This window comes from Danio rerio, chromosome 22 (assembly GCF_049306965.1).
Source record: "Danio rerio strain Tuebingen ecotype United States chromosome 22, GRCz12tu, whole genome shotgun sequence".
Classification (NCBI taxonomy): domain Eukaryota; kingdom Metazoa; phylum Chordata; class Actinopteri; order Cypriniformes; family Danionidae; genus Danio; species Danio rerio.
The window spans coordinates 40,798,279-40,815,703 of record NC_133197.1 but is presented as its reverse complement, the minus strand read 5'-3'; the positions used below and the strand labels follow the sequence as shown (position 1 = coordinate 40,815,703).

General features: G+C 37.3%; 2 protein-coding genes across 5 annotated transcripts in view; both read left to right on the top strand.

Moving 5' to 3' along the window:
- Nucleotides 1–537: 537 nt before the first annotated feature.
- On the top strand, nucleotides 538–6,481 carry nppc (natriuretic peptide C). Its single transcript, NM_001109940.1, is given in 3 exon segments — nucleotides 538–747; nucleotides 3,974–4,272; nucleotides 6,042–6,481. Coding segments are annotated over 3 exon segments (396 nt in total). The 5' UTR covers nucleotides 538–651; the 3' UTR covers nucleotides 6,043–6,481.
- A 5,525-nt stretch (nucleotides 6,482–12,006) lies between these two features.
- Nucleotides 12,007–17,425, top strand: part of si:ch211-126j24.1 — a 94,499-nt gene continuing 89,080 nt past the window's right edge. For all 4 annotated transcript variants that reach the window (XM_009296536.5, XM_009296534.5, XM_009296535.5 and 1 more), the window contains exon 1: nucleotides 12,007–12,308. In XM_009296536.5, the coding sequence (XP_009294811.2) occupies nucleotides 12,100–12,308 (209 nt within the window). In that variant the 5' untranslated portion in view covers nucleotides 12,007–12,099. The remainder of the gene's footprint in view (nucleotides 12,309–17,425) is intronic.

Below are 17,425 nucleotides of genomic sequence, written 5' to 3'. Positions count from 1 at the left end.
AATAAATTAATGCGGTTTGTAAGCAGTTTTAGACTTCTTGTGGCATTAAAACAGTGATTTCATGATATTTTTCTATTTCTCCGAACAGACGGGAAAATACACTTTACTATGATGTGATTAAAAACACTGTAGTACTGTGATTTCCACGTGGGACATGAGCACGTTTAGACTTCGTATGGCATTAAAACAGAGTGTTTTAATTAACTACATGACGAACATCTTTTTTCATACAACAAAAGTTTGATTGTTCAAGTGTCCGCAGTGATTCATCAGTTATCATGAATGAATTCACGTCTGATTGTAGTTTCCCCACCTGTAGCTTCTCAAACAGTGACTAAAAAACCTAAACATCCATCTCAGATCTCCTCAAAGACACGGCGCCGGTCACTGATACGACGGCCGGTAACTTATTATGACGCAGAGACCTGGAGAAACTGCCAAAGGGGTTTTTTTTTTAAAGGGAGGCGGGTAACTGGTGTGACGTCACAGGAGTGATGTCATATCGCCTATAAAAACCCTGAGCAGAATTTTCTTAGAGTAAAGAGTAGAGCTGGACACCTCTGGGAGTAAATGAAGGGCGTGCTTTCTTCAAGACGACATTAAAGCAGCTTTTCTTTTTAACACTGACCCAGAATCAGCATCTCCATCACCATGATCATCTCGCATTTGCTGGCTTGTGGACTTATTCTGACTCTCCTTTCAGTCAGCACGACAGAGACTAAACCTCTGACACAGGCTGAACAGAGGGTGAGTTTGATGCCGACAGGTGCTTGTTTCCTATCGATTATTTAGGCGGTGTAATTATTTGAGGTAAAGTTGGCTTTATTGACGTTCGATAAAAGTGTGAATGAGATTATTTTTAAAAGGCAAATACAGAATGATTATTAAAGTGTCATGAGCACAACTTATTTTTTATTATAATCGCATGTAGCCTATGACTTAAAATCAACATTGCCGCTATTTAATTTAATTTATTGTGCGTGAATTGAGGTTGGTTTTATATTCGCACATAAGATGTTAAAGAAGAATTTTAAAAACTAATACAGATTAATTAATGACATGCTGTTATGAGCAGATGGTGCCAACTTATTTTCTTTCCACAACTTTGAATATTCGGTCTGAAATCGCATGTAAGTAGGCGACTTAAAATTGCTAATTATTTTAGGAATGTGAACTTAAATAGTCATTGGCTGCTAATATAATTTCCCTGTTTAGAGTTTGCTTTTCTGAAACTATATTTCGAAGAATTATGTCTGAATGTGCGAATATAAAACCTCAAAGGTGTGATTTCTGCTTTCTTTGTTTGCCGATAATAGGTGGGCTTTTTATATAGGCTAAAAGTTTTTAAGTAGCTGATAGCTCTATTAAAAGACGCGTCGGTGAAAATAAGCCATGATATGTGTAAAACTGTGAGTTTTTAAATAAACTAATATAATTTTGAGGTCGAAATGTACACGTCCATTATCCTCATCTTCGGGAACTCCCAAAAGCGACACTTGTTCTCACGACGCAATGTTTTTTAAGAAAACATTTTCATTCATTTTAAAGATTTGCTTTTGACATTATATTAACAGCCTCTTGCTTAAAAAAGTACTCTATAAATACATAAATTGACTGTTTTAAATTAAATCAGGTTTGTTTAGGAATCGGATTGCGCATCAACTCATAAATCTGACAACTATTCAATTAAGACCAAATATAAACGCTGACAGTTGCATGAAAGACCGCTTTTCTGGGGGAAAAGAAGATAAACGGAGTTTTCTAGGATTTAACATCTGTATTTTATCAAATTCTTCCAGCATATAATGATTTGATTGATTTATTTGTGATTGTTTCTCCTCATAACGCCAAACAAACACAAATTAGGCGATGCTTAAGACAAATATTGGCGCGATCTGTGTTAATTCTCCGATTCTATCTAATTAATGATAATTTCAACATAAAAACAAGTACTAATAATATAACATACAGTTAATCAGTTTTAAACATGTCACCTGTTGCCACTATGCACTTGCATATTAAAAGGTAAATGAGCTGTCAGCTTAATCAAAAGCTGCATGTTTGCACCGAAATGGTCTGTATTGGTATTTTAAAGGTACAAATTAGAACTAAAAGTGTAATTTTACTTACCTAAAAAGTACCTTTTATTAATTAGCTATACCCAGCGACAGCTTTGTATCTTTATTTCTGAGACTGTACTTAAAAAAAGGACCAAATAAAATAAATTGTTGTTAAAATTATTAAATAATAGACTTTGATGACAGTAATGCGAAGAACTGAAATTACGGTTTCATTAATATTACTCTTATTACTAGTTTTTAATAGCTGAAAGAATTTTTAATTAGATGATATTACAACTAAGTTCATGTTTTGTCATCTAAAATGTGTTTGATATAAAACTAATTTATTTAAAAGGTCTTGTTTAGTATGACTGAATTAGTTTATTTTAGTTTAGCCTATAGTGTCAGATCAGCTGGAAATACTGCTTTAAAGCAGCAGTTTGGATTTTTATGATCATTATATTTGAATTTAATTTTAAGAAAGGATAAATTGGATTATCAACAAACTTCTACTCTGTCCAAATGTTTAGTACTAATTCTCAAAAAAGCCATTTAGGTTTAGCAAAGTTTGTTTAACAACCGTGTTCTACACAGATTCCAGCTTCAAATACTCCAAATATGTGACAAGTAACATTTTTACAGTATATAAATTGTTTAAAATATGTGTTATAAAGTATGTGTTCTGCACAGATGTGAGTATAGTGAGTACTAATGGTGAGTTCTGAGCTCTGAAACAAATCAAAATATGGGATGATTAAGGTTGCTGCAGTGTTTTTAATGACTTTAGAGTTTTATTAGCAGCGTGTTTGTGGTAGACTGCATTGAGTTCTGCACTAATGCAGAGTTTTTAATACTCCAAACACATGACATTTACATTCTGCATTGACTCTATAAACAATGCTGGGTTGTTTTACCCCGGGTTAAAAACTGTTGCTTAAAATTGATTGGGAAAAAGGAACCCAAATGTTGGGTCAAATAGGGACAAACCCAACCGTTGGTATCTAAAAGTGTTGTTTAAATTGTATTGAACAATTGTTGGGTCAAAAAAAATGGACAAACCACTGGGTTAAAATAGATATTTAAATTTAATTGAAAAATAAATCCAGCATTTGGTCAAATTTGGACAAAAGAAACAATTGGGTTAAAAAGTGTCATTTAAATGTATTTGGAAAAAATGAACCTATTGTTGGGTCAAAATTAACCCAGTTTTGGCTCAAATATGGAAAGACCCAACTGTTGGTATTTAAAAGTGTTGTTTAAATTAAATAAAAATAATAATAACCCAATCATTGGTATCTAAAAGTGTTGTTAAAATTGTGTTGAAAAAAACCTTTGGGTTTGGGTCGAATATGGGTCGAATACATTGGGTCGAATATGGACAAACCATGAGGTTAAAATAGTTATTTAAAATTAATAAAAAAATGAACCTAACATTGGGTCAAATATGGACAATCCAAACAATTGGGTTAAATGGTGTAATTTAAATGTAATTGAAAACCTCATGTTGGGTCAAATGTGGACAAACCCAACCATTTAAAATGGATTTAAATAAAATAAAAATATTTAAAAATAAGTTAACCTAAAATTGGGTCAAATATGGACAAAATCAACTGTTGGGTTAAAAAGTGTTCATTAAATTTTATTGACAAAATACCCCCGACATTGGGTCAGCTGTGGGCAAACCCAACTGTAGGGTTAAAAGTGTTAAGATTAAAAAAATTAATCCAGTGTTGGGTCGAATATGGATAAACCTAACCAAATTGTTTTAATTGTTAAATTTAGTTAAAAAAACAACCCAACTTTGGGTTAAGACATGTGTCAGAGTGTATAGAGTGAATCCAGAGTCATTATGAAGTGTCTGTGTGTCTGGTGAGTGTGCGCGTGCTGACGCTCTGTGTGTGTGTTTGTCTCAGTCCCTCAGGGTGCTGCTGGGAGAGGAGCTGTCTGAGTTCCTGGAGGCTGAGGACAGTCAGCGGAGGCTGGAGAACAGGGTGCGTCTGCTGCGGGACATCCGGACGGACACTCGGGCACGGGGCCCCTGGGCGCGGATCATGAACGAACAGCAAGGGACCCGCAGACACAGAGCCGGATCTAAGAAAGGCGGAGCAACAGCCCGGAGCGGCTGCTTCGGACACAAGATGGACAGGATAGGGACCATGAGCGGGATGGGCTGCCAGCCGTCCCACTACCACTCCATTAACAACCTCTCATGGTGAGCAGATCAACACACGGTCACATGACCACCGAAATCACACCGCAGATCATGACCTTTACATTCATGTAATCTCATTTGAACATCTCAGGATGATCTGCTGTGAAGGTGGACTATTCAGAGACCAATACATGTTTCACATTGTTTACAGACCAAGATTTTAGCTTCTGGCACGATTAAAACCATTGTTTGCAATTGGCACAACTATAGCAGCCGGCCATGTGTAGTGACCCTGTGGAGCTCCAGACCAACAGTTTAGTGGAAAGTGCACAGTTATTTATTGGGCAGCTGTGGTTTTATGGTTTATTAGCACCCAGACGTCTCTTTCAGACAGCTTTCTCTTAGTTTAATCATCTCTTGACAGATGTAGTTCTTCTCTTTAGTGACTTTTATAATGTTGTGTATATTGCAATATTTAAGGCAAACCTGTTCTAATTAAAGCTTCACATTCTCCTCTTACTGTTGAAATGAAGAGCAGCGAAGATCAGCCCAAAATTCAACCACACTGTAAAAAAAAATCTGTAATATTACGGTTTATTTTTGGCAGCTGGGGTGCCGGAAATTAGTTTTTTAAATAATGGCATTAAATTGCAAAAATTTACTGTAAAAAAAAATGGATATTACATTACAAAAATTTACAGTGAAATAACAGACAATTAATTAAAATAATTTACAGTAAAATAACAGACATTAAATTACAGAAATTTACCATAAAATAACAGACATTAAATTACAGAAATTTACCGTAAAATAACGGGTATTACATTAAAGAAATATACCGTAAAATAACAGACATTTAATTAAAATAACTTACAGTAAAATAACGGACATTAAATTACAGAAATTTACCATCAAATAACAGACATTAAATTACAGAAATTTACCGTAAAATAACGAATATTACATTGAAGAAATATACCGTAAAATAAAGGATATTAAATTACAGAAATTTACCATAAAAAATGGATATTACATTACATTACAGAAATTTACTGTAAAATAACATACATTAAATTACAGAAATTTACCAGAAAATAATGAATATTACATTATAGAAATTTACAGTAAAATAACGAATATTAGATTAAAAAAATTTACTGTAAAATAATTGATATTATATTACAGAAATTTACCAGAAATGTCAATTTTTTTTGGGGGGGGGGGGGGTTACATTTTTTTTACAGTGTATGAAACCTCCAAAACTAAATTGGCTAAAAATACTGCCAGGTTCCCACCATACGTGATTGATTCAAATTCAGTACGTTCATGACAAACGCATTGTGTATTCTGTGTCGTTGTCACGTTTGCATTGACGACTTGCATTTTACTCATTTTACTAACGTATTCAGTTTAAATGGGGAACTATTAAATTCTAGATTACGAAGCTTATGAATAAATGTCATATGAGGAATCAAGAATAAAATTAAACAACATCTGTCTCTTTAGTTTTATTACTAAAAGTTTGAATCACACAAAATCTGCAGAAAATTACTCTTGTTCGAGCCCCTCCCCCAGAGACAGTCTATAGTGACCGCTGATTGGCTCCTGTACTAGAAGGCGGGACTTCATTCTTCATATTGACCGTTACACTTTTCCCCATTCAAAACTATACAGGTGACACGTCTTGTGTATTCTAGAGTCTTTGATTAACGTGCATCACAGTGTGTTTGTGTTTTCATGTGGACGGAGATTTATTAACAATGAAAGCAGGGAGAACTCGTGTACGTGTGGAAGTGACCTAATATGTGTGAATCTGCTCTTTCTTTCAGAGCATCACAGACGTCATCGAGTGCGGATATGACAAACTGAGCTGCTTCTCTATGAGGGAAAAAAGGCAAAAAACTGAGACTAATGGTACGAAGAACCACTAGTGGACGATAAGACGGACAAAAATCATTCAAACAAACAAACAAACATATGTATAAAGAAACACTCACGGCGGACCATGACGAGGATGAGGAAAGCTGTATATTGCTGCTGCTGCTGCTGCTGCTGCTGTACATTCATGTATTTCATTCTGGCATAAATGTATTTATGTTTTAAAAACTATTTATATGTTTATAAAAGAGATATTTATAAATATCAGTTTTATTTATGTAACATTGAAATGAATGCAAAATGCAGGTCAATTCTGTTTGTAACTATTTTGTCTCTAATAGTTGTAAATGTTTTAAGTATCATTAAAAAATGCACAAACGCAACAAACGAAGCAGAATTCTCCAATCTGTACAATTCACCAGACTAAAGAGCAGACTATCTATCTATCTATCTATCTATCTATCTATCTATCTATCTATCTATCTGTCTGTCTGTCTGTCTGTCTGTCTATCTATCTATCTATCTATCTATCTATCTATATATCTATGTCTATCTATCTATCTATCTATCTATCTATCTATCTATCTATCTATCTATCTATCTATCTGTCTGTCTGTCTGTCTGTGTCTGTCTGTCTGTCTGTCTGTCTATCTAACTATCTATATATCTATGTCTATCTATCTATCTATCTATCTATCTATCTATCTATCTATCTATCTATCTATCTATCTATCTATCTATCTATCTATCTATCTATCTATCTATCTATCTATCTATCTATCTATCTATCTATCTATCTATCTATCTAATTTGTCTGTCTGTCTGTCTGTCCATCCATCTATCTGTTTATCTGCATGGTGAATGCTATCTGTTTTCTTCCTACTGGACACAAGAGGGCGCCGTCGGACATAAAATCCAGGGGAAAAGATTTTTCAGGACAGTTTGTCTCATATTGCTTAGTTGTTTAGTTTTCAAAACAATAAGTTTAGATCTCTGAACATTTAGCTTGTTGCTCACTTCAGAGTGGCGTTTCTTAATTATTTAAGTGAATTGCAAATGCTTTGGCACATGTGCAAACAGTAAGTGCAATTGCCTGGAGTTTGGACAAAAAGTAATGGCATATGACTGGATGATCACCACTGATGAGTCAAATAAACCAGCCTAGGCAGGTTGGCTGGTTTTAGCTGGTCGACCAGCCTGGTTTTAGAGGGGTTTTGGCCATTTCCAAGCTGGTTTCCAGCCATTTCCAGTCTGGTCTTAGCTGGAAAGGGTGGGAGATGACCAGCTAAAACCAGCTTGACCAGCCTAGCCAGGCTGGGAGCCCAGCCAAAACCAGCCAACCAGCTTAGGCTGGTTTAAGCTGGATTTTTCAGCTGGGATGTCTGTTAAATTGGTAAATGACCTCTAGTTGCAAGTACTGATGTGTGGTCAGTGGTGTTAAGTAACTAATAACAAATACTCAAATGACTGTATTAGAGTAGTTTATCTCAGGAATTGTAAATGTGTACTTTTACTTTCCCTTGAGCACTTTTTAGTGTGGTATTAGTACTTTTACTCCACCACTTTACTTCAATCTGCAGTTACTATTGTATTATTTTTTGAGTCTGGGGATTAGAAAAGTCAGTCATGTGATTCCTGTCCAATCAAATCACAGAAGTAAGGAGGTAAATCAAAATGTGTGTGTGTGAATTTGAGTGTGTGTGTGGGGGTATTTCCTAGTACTGGGTTGCAGCTAGAAGAACATCTATACATAGTATAACATATAGTGCACTGTAAAACCCAAAAAGTTAAGGTAACTCAAACCATTTGAGGAAGCCGATTGCTACAAATCATTTAAGTTCAAAACTAACCCTAATGAGTGCTGTGAACTTAATCTGTTTGAGTAAACGAAGCAATTTGAGCACAGTAAAACTCAATAAATGAAAAGAACTCAAACCAACTGAGCACTGTAAACTCAATAAGCAGGGCCAGACGGAATCTGCGGACATTTTTGCTATTTCTGCAGAGAATTTTGGTAAAAATCTGCGGATTTCTGCAAACTAAAACCTTAATATATTAAATAAAAAGTAATAAATTACTGAATAAAAACTGAATAAATTCATATTTACACATTTACTCAAGTAAATAAATAGAATTAATAATGGGCTAAAAATCTCCAGAAATCTGCGGAATTCTGCGCGCGCAGATTCCGTGTGGGCCTACCAATAAGTTAAGGCAACTCAAACCGTTTGAGAAACCATTTTACAGTGTTTCTCCATTAGTTTGACTCATTTTTTGAAACAGAAAGTACATCCTCAAAATTCTAAGATCATTTGGCAAAACAGTGTTACAGTTCAGCACAACACTTGCAAAAGCTCATACCTTTCCCAAAACGGTTCACTCATGCATCAAAACTCAATTTCCTTCTCATTTAAACCGTCAGTGCCCCCAAAATGCTTCGTCCCTTTGGCATCTTGTAAGCACTGCAAGTCAAAATGTTCAGATGCTTTGTCAATATGGCACAAGACCACTAAAATAACCATCATGTCCACCTTACAGCCGTTCACTGACCATGGGTACTGTTTTTGTCTAGCTAACAGAATACAAGTGTGTATACAACTGAAAATAAGAAGTAGGATTTTAGGGTAAGAGTGTAGCCTCCAAGGTTTGACGTCACACACTGCACTCACACTGCCAAGGAAATGCCAACTCCTTTTTTTATAAAGTAATGATCAACCACACACAAAGCAACATATCAGAGCAAACAGAGTAAAAATCTGTGATAAATTGTTCTCAAATGCCAAAGAGCACTGGCACAGATCTGGTCCAGAGTTTTGCTTTCTGGATGGTATGATCAATCCCATGCGCCATTTCATTTTCCATTTCAGCTCTGTAATATATCTATTAATGTAATCGCCGTATAAATGAACAACTACAGTTCAGTGAATGTTGAATGTTAATGGTAAAATCACACACTGCGGCATTAATATGCAGGTAATGCAAGAGCAATTTGTCAGAGCTTCAACAGTAATTTGCAACTCATTATTTTTCTCCGTGAACTGCAGAGACAATATGTGTGATGCATCTCACCAAATGCCAGGGTCTGTTCGCGAGGCGTGAATATATGAGTCACTGGAGTGCAAGTGTACATTACAGCATTTCACACATGACAGGGTTTACATTTGAAATCAAACCATGATTGCTGGATCGTTTGCCTGCCCTTCGCTGATTATCATTGCATGGCAGTCTGTTATTTTAGTGACAGCGAGTTTACACATCTACATTTATAAAGAAAACGCTGAACAAAACAGACTGGGATTGATTTCTTTACCAGATTGAAGGTGCAGTAGGTGCCAAAATGCTATCAGTTAGCATAATATCTTCGAATCATAGTCCCTCACCTGCCATCCAAATCCATGCCAAGCTAGCATTTGAATGATTCTCTAGCGTAATGTCTAAATTAATAACAAAGCAGACGATTTTGCTCACATTTTAAGATTATAAGGCTGCACAGCATGAAATACCATCAGGAGTCTACACAGATTCCCCAGCATTTCTCTTTTGCAGTCGGGATTTCACAATAATTAACCCTGAAAAAGCCAAAGCAGCGCAATCCCTACTAGATTGTGGTATAAAAACAGCACTACAACAAACAAAAGAGGAGAAGATATCGAAATGATTTGTCATTTACCTGTTCTATAATGATTTGTTCAGCTGTAGATTGAAATTTACTCTGAAGCTGACTTTCCACTGCACACGAAATTCGGACATGACTGTCGGAATACGCCCCCCAGTGGCAGTGGCACAGAATTTTCGGTTTTGACATGCACCATGGGAGAGAAGCTGTTCTTGCAGTGTCTAAAATGAAGGAGAGCAAAAGCAAGAGCCTTTATTCTCTGTGCGTTCACCATTGAATGAATGAATAAATGAATACTGGAAACTTATAGACCGCTAAAAATATTGGAGGGAATGTGGAGACAACATTAAACATTATATTTTTATTACTTACATTTAGGAACAGAAGTGTTTTTGGTTAATATGGACTTTTTTTAATTCAAAAAATACAGTCGGTCGCATACGGTCTGGTCACAGGAGTTCAAATATTTCAACAAATCTGCAGCTCAGTTCGGATCCGAATTTTCAGCATACAGAGATGAACAGAACTCCATGCAGCTCCTGGACATTTCCTCTCCATTTGAAATGAATGACTCCCGGTCATGTGCAGTGGAAAGGAGTCTTGAGAAAACTCATGCTGCTTCCCAATTTGCATACCGTCCATCCTAAATAGAGAAATTCCATGCAAATGTTAACCTTGCCATAAAAACAACTAAGGTTTTACCAAAATAGTGAAACCCTTTCAAAGTTTTTTTGTGTATGCTTGTTTTACCCTGCTGAAAAATCCAGCTTAAACCAGCCTAGAATGGTTGACTGGTTTTAGCTGGTCAACCAGGCAGGTTTTGAGGGGTTTTGGCCATTTCCAGGCTGGTTTTCAGTCATTTCCAGCCTGGTTTTAGCTGGACATAGCTGGTTTTGGCTGGGCTCCCAGCCTGGCTAGGCTGGTCAAGCTGATTTTAGCTGGTCATCTCACAGCCTGACCAGCTAAGATCAGGCTGGAAATGGCCAAAACCCCTCTAAAACCAGGCTGGTCGACCAACTAAAACCAACCAACCATTCTAGGCTGGTTTAAGCTGGATGTTTCAGCAGGTATACAGTAGCCTACTGTAAAAATACTCAAACATGCCAATGTTCTAACTAATTATATTTGATTTACTAAAGTCAAGTGGCAATTTCACGTCCGTCACATCCACAAAGGAGAGACGGCACATCCACAACAAAGCTTTTTTCCTCATATACAAAAATGTCAAATAAAATAATATGAATCAATTTGTTCAGTGAGCCAACTCTTATCCTTTTGATTAGCATTGTTTCTTTAGGGTTGTGCAGTTTAATTCACAGAAATTCTATGTGCTGTAAACTTGCAGACTTTTTGGTCACATCCAGAACGCATGCTTATTTTCCTCATGTAAAGTGTAAAACATGTTTATAGATTGATATTTCTGCCCACATAACTCCATGGTTAGTTATATTTGGAAAATATAAACAGATGTTTCAATATACTTTCTCTGTGAATTTGAGTTATTGATGTCACGTCCATAACGCTGGAATTGCTCAATAGTCTTCCAAAATATAATTAGTATGTCCCAAACCATATGGAAAAGAGTATGCCAAAGGTGTAGAAGCGTCCCTACTCTAACCGCTAACATTGCTCACAAAGTGCACGTTGGACGTGAATTTGTTTAGAACTACAAGCTTGGGTAAAAAGTGTAAACAAACTACAAACATGGCGGACGCGCTAGACCAACCGTCAAGTATAGAGGCTTCGGTAAAGTTGTTGTTGAATGGCTATTAATTATCATCTAGCAAACTGGAACATGTTTAAACCGCATTTCCGTGTTATATTTAATCTATAACAACAATGTGAACTTATATCAGAATATGTTTGGACAAGACCTGAGGCGATTATTTGCATAAATGACTCGCGAATGCGAGATTAACATTATCCTGCTGCTGCTTCTCTAAAATAAGGTAACTTATTTAGTAGCTTAGGTAATTAAATATGAAAGAAATGTGGATGTATCGATATGATTGACAGGGGACGCAAGTTAACTAAACTGTGGTATAATAATTTGTCATTTTTTGTATTATTTTCCTATTTTACATCTGTACTCATACATCCAATATTACGTTTAACTGTTAAAACTGCTCATGTATGTTCGCGAATCGGTTGAACAGAATCATTGTGGAGAGGATGTGGAGCGCCAGTGGCCTACTGAACTGAACTGAACCAAAAGAGTGCCCGTGATTTAGCGCCCTCTCTCGGCCGAGCGCAGCGCCGCATCTGCTCCACATTCTCCTCCGAAGCTCCGCCTTCTGACCATCGCAAATCTGGGTATGTGAGAAATGAGAGGCAGCCGAAATCCGTCCGGACCCACTGCGTGAACACAGAGGTCCAGTCCTGCTCAGAGCCAGATGATGGCCGCGGCTGTGGAGAGAGGAGGGGTCCGGGCCGCCTTCCTGAGCCCGGGCGGCGGTGCACCCGCTCCCGCAGCCGCCGCCGCCGCGCCCGCGGGAGGACCAGCCATGGCCGGAGCCCCGGGATCGGCTCCCATCATGCCCGTGCCCATGAATTTATTCGCAACGTGGGAGATTGACCGCTCATCTCCAAGCTGCGTGCCGAGGTATGAAGCGATGACTGCTATTGTTCATGTGTGTGTAAATAACAGAGCTCAGAAACTGCGCCGTGCATGGCTTTAACTCGCGCGTGTTATATGGTTAAAGAGGTCAACATTGATCTATGCGTGCAGTGCTCTACTAATATGAAACATACATTGTTTGATGGACACTGGTGGACACAAGTGACAGAAAAAAAACATTACTGTGGATGTTTTGGTCACACGATTCATGTAATGTTGTGATGCTGAAACGCGTCATGTGCAAACATAACGGCGGACTGTGTGTGTGTGTGTGTGTGTTTACACAGGAATGCGTTTGGTTTGATTATGATAATCTCATGTTTTTTTGGTGTCATATGTATATAAACACACCCACTGAAGTTGAAAAGCATTGCAAACACACACACACACACACACACACATAGGACATCGGGTTTGGATCGGACTTTAGTTGACCTGGAAACTGTCTTGTGGGATCAGCAAAAACAAATTCGGGGTGCTCCATTTATTGTTTTCTCTATATGTCTGTCGTGTTTACCTCATTGCATTGCATTACAGATCATTTAATTGCAACTTTGCAAATGCTTATGATTGTTTTGGTTTCAGAATGAAGATTAGGGATGTCTTGTTAACTGCATGGAAGTGTTTTGCATTCGCCATAGTCAATTTAATGCAAATCTTCTATGTGTAACATGCTATATATAACATGTATATAACACCGGCCTACATATTACACAGCCTACACACTGTAAATATATCTGTTAATTAACAGTTACTGTATTTAATGAGGCGGCGCAGTGGGTATCGCTGTCGCCTCGCAGAAAGAAGGTCGTCGGTTCGAGTCCTGGCTGTGTCAGTTGGCGTTTCTGTGTGGAGTTTGCATGTTCTGCATGTGTTCGTGTGGGTTTCCTCCGGGTGCTCCGGTTTCCCCCACAGTCCAAACACAAGCACTATAGAGGAATGGAATAAACTAAATTGTGTGAATGAGAGTGTATGTGTGTTTCCCAGTGTTGGGTTGCAGCTGGAAGGGCATCCGGTGTGTAGAAACATATGCTGGATAAGTTGGCGGTTCATTACTTTGTGGCAACCCCTGATTAATAAAGGGATTAAGCTGAAAAAATTGAATGAATGAATTTTATGATTTACAGAGTAGGGCTGCGGGATATTGTAAAAATCTAATATTGCGATATTTTTAATTCTGCGATATACATTGCGATACAAATATCATTTCACTAGATGCACTCAAAAAATTATGTTTGCTGTTTGTTCAAGCTACTGATTTAAAATGAGCTGAAACAATATAATTCTGGAGATTGTTTAGACATCATAATTGTTTCATGTTCAACCCACTTAAATTTGTAAAAAATAATAATAAGTGAACTTAATTCCTTCATGTTGTCCCAACTCAAATACGCGTTTTTTTTACACAGTGTCAGTTTAATAATAGTTTGGAAAGAATTCATACAGTGAAAACCCTAAAAAGTTAAGGTTACTCAAACCATTTGAGGAAGCCGATTGCAACAAACCATTTCAGTTCAAAAACTAACTCTAATCAATACTGTGAACTTAATCTATTTGAGTGAACGAAGCAAATTAAGCACAGTAAAACTCAATAAATGAAGAGAACTTAAACCAAATGAGTACTGTAAACTCAATAAGTTAAGGCAGCTCAAACCGCTTGAGGAAACCAATTGCAACAAACCATTTCAGTTCAAAAACTAATCTATATGAGTACTGTGAACTTACTCCATTTAAGTTGAATTAATGAGGTATTTCATTAACTCATTACCTTCAACACCGAGTTCAAAACTCTTTTCAAATGAGTAGAATGAACCCTCAGCTGATTTTGAGTTAACTGCACTCATTTCATTTGATAAAGGTGACTGTTGGGTTTTACAGAGTAGTTTTAGATTGATTGGGATGATTCTGTAGGGGAGCGCATTAGTATAATAAACAGTCTGCAAGCAGATACTTTCAATAGAGACGAATAAAATAAAAATGAAATAAACATCTTAGTGTTTTCAGAGGAAGTCGAAATGCATTCAGATGTGCAGTAGTTGAATAATTAAATGCAAAATAATTACGGTTTTGAAATGTATCGTGGGATGTTGATCTCTGCTCGGTTGAATGTTTGATGATGATAAACTCAGCTGTGCATTTTATTACTAGCCTAATACTTTAGTGGTTTGAAACACTATTGTATAATAAATAATATATGGAGAATTAAGTCTGTAATCTAGGCAAGGCAAGGTTTATTTATATAGCTCGTTTCATACACAGTGGTAATTTAAAGCGATTTACATAAACAAGAATAAAACAAACCAGAAAATAAAGTGATTAAAACAGATGAAAACAGATTAAATTGTGTTAAAACGGGTTATAAAAGAATAAAAAGCAAAAGAAAGACATACTGTGTTAATGCTATTTGTGCGACGCAGCAAAGTGCTCATTCAGTAAAGGCCAGTCTTTTGAATGTGCCTAATGTTGGAGCACATCTGATCATTTCTGGAAGCTGATTCCAGACGCAGGTCGAATTATAGACCTTTTTCTTGGAACGCAAAATTACCCATGATGCTTTGCGTGTATGCGCAAGGAGAATGCGAAGAACTTCCGGTCGGCAGCTGATGCGTGTAAACAGTCACATTTGGACAGCTTTGACACGATAGTTTTAATCTATTTTACCTGCTTTTATCCTCTTTGAACTAATACTGTTGTCCATCAGCAGCATCTCCTGGACTGATCATTTACAGAAATGCCATCTAATAGGATGGAAAACAGCTGCTGTGAGGCGTTTTCCCCTCGCTGTCAGACGGCATCTTCTGCAGTTTAAATGAAGCCTCGTCATCGCTAAAGTCAACATTTTCTCTTTATTTCAAATATATAACCAGCCCAAACTAATGTAGTTCACCAAAATGTTTGACACACACACGTAGCCTGTACTGCGCCACTGACACACTGATTTAATAACTGTGACAAAGTGAAAATATAGGCGAGTGTCATTTCGAAAACACAGAAAAACACAAACCGTGGTGAAAACAACACACGAAATAAAACACAAACGGCTCGCGATTAGAATGAACAGCAAATCAGCAGCAGAGGATCAATAACAGACTTTTATTGCTCATTTTTGTAAATTGCACGACTTTTATACTTGTTAAGTTTCATGCCAACTCTGGTTTGCTCTCTCTCTCTCTCTCTCTGTGTGTGTGTGTGTGTGTGTGTGTGTGTGTGTGTGTGTGTGTGTGTGTGTGTGTGTTAAAGAGCCGCTGAGCTAACAGCTGACAGGCGGGGAACGCACACACACACTGTATTTCTGACGGCAGACACGTGAACTAGGAGAACGTTTTTCTCGTATTTCTGACGCGCTTGAACCACATGTGACAGATCATAACGGCTTTAACAGACACATTTCTAAGTTGTGTGTCACAAAAACACTCTGTTATCCATTAAAAACGTAATTGAAACCCATTTTCGGAGCGCAAATGACCAGTTGTACACGCTGTACACGGAAGTTTTTAGCATTCTACAGGAAGAAGCTGGTCGCTATGGCGCCCTCCATGCAGCAGCCATGAAAAAGGTTTATAGAGCAGTAATAATACGTTAAACTCTATTCCGAATGTAACTGAGAGCCAGTGTAGAGACCTGAGAAGAACTTACTGAGAATATACTGGCAGCTTATTACAGTGCTATTGCATCATAATCTAAAGCACCAACCCAAACAATATATCACTTTAAACAATTAAAAATGTCAATAAAAGTTACATTTTTTCAAACTTTCCTACATGAAAAGTTGGAGGAAAGCTTAAGGTCTCATAATGAAAATAAAAACATAAATAATAATAATAATAGCAAAAATATGAATCACAAAATATCTAAATTTGTAAATTCTGAACAACCTAAAAGAAGCTACCAGTAGGCGTGGCCAACCATCACCATTTTGTTCGCACCTCATTACATCAACCAGGGGATACCAAATAAGGGCAAAGAGGCGGAGCGTGAGCAGACGCCTGCTAGCATTTTGCTTAGATGTGCTTTTCTTTGGGAGAAACGCTTAATACTTCATTACCTGCGACTGGTTTGTGTTCTGACCACATGTGCTTGGCTGTATACTGTATAAATAAAGTGTTTAGACTTTTAAAAACACTGCTGTAAGCTGCTAAACATTGCTCTTATAACGTTTTTCCTTCAGGTAGAAGACTGTGAATCACTTCCAAACACTTCAGATATAGCCTGTGTTAGTAAATGCAAGACTATTGATGAACTCCAGCGTAACAGTGTATGACTGATCTAGAGCCTACAGCTAATCAATCTGGCAGACTCTGGAGTGCATTACAGCTCTATAGATCATTATAAATGATCTTAAATAAAGCAAATACATTCATAGAGATGGTATATAAGTATATAATTTCACTCACCAGGGAAATGGAGGCCTTGTGATTGTTTTGTGAACAAACTTAAGTGCATGCAGTATGCCATATCATCTGATAATTGTAGAAAATAATTCCAAAAGGCGACTGACTCTGTAAAGCCACTTAAAAAACGCAAAAATAGGATGTATATGCCGAGTTCAGCAGCTAATCAGCCGGAATCAGCTGAGGTGAAGTGATGACCAGCGATACCTTGCTGTCACTCAAGTGGCCACGCCCTTAATTATGCAGACTTAATATAACCTAACATAAAGGAAACGGATGAGTTATAAATAATTCACCCCCCTCACAGTTGTCATGAAGGGTAATATTAGCTATTTGAGCCAAAATCGTTCTTTGTACCAGGCTGTAAACACCTTTATTCTGTTGTAGAGTTGGCCATTATATCAGTGGGCTCAATAGAAATTGTGGAGCCAGGACTAGCAGAATTTCCATGAGTTGCAGTTTCAGTTACCTCCGTATTTGCTTCCAGAGGGAGAGCGGGAGGTTTCTGCTTGGTTTGAACAGTTATAAATGTGGCATTACATGATTATAACGCTGTGTTTCTGTGAAAGCAGATCCGGCCATATGTGAGAGGAAGATTAATGGCGAGGGTGTTGCTGATCAGATTGACGTGTTTTTGATTTCTGAGAGTGTGGATCAGATTAACATGCACTTCCACGAGGTAAACACCCTCTTAGCATGTATTAAAATGAC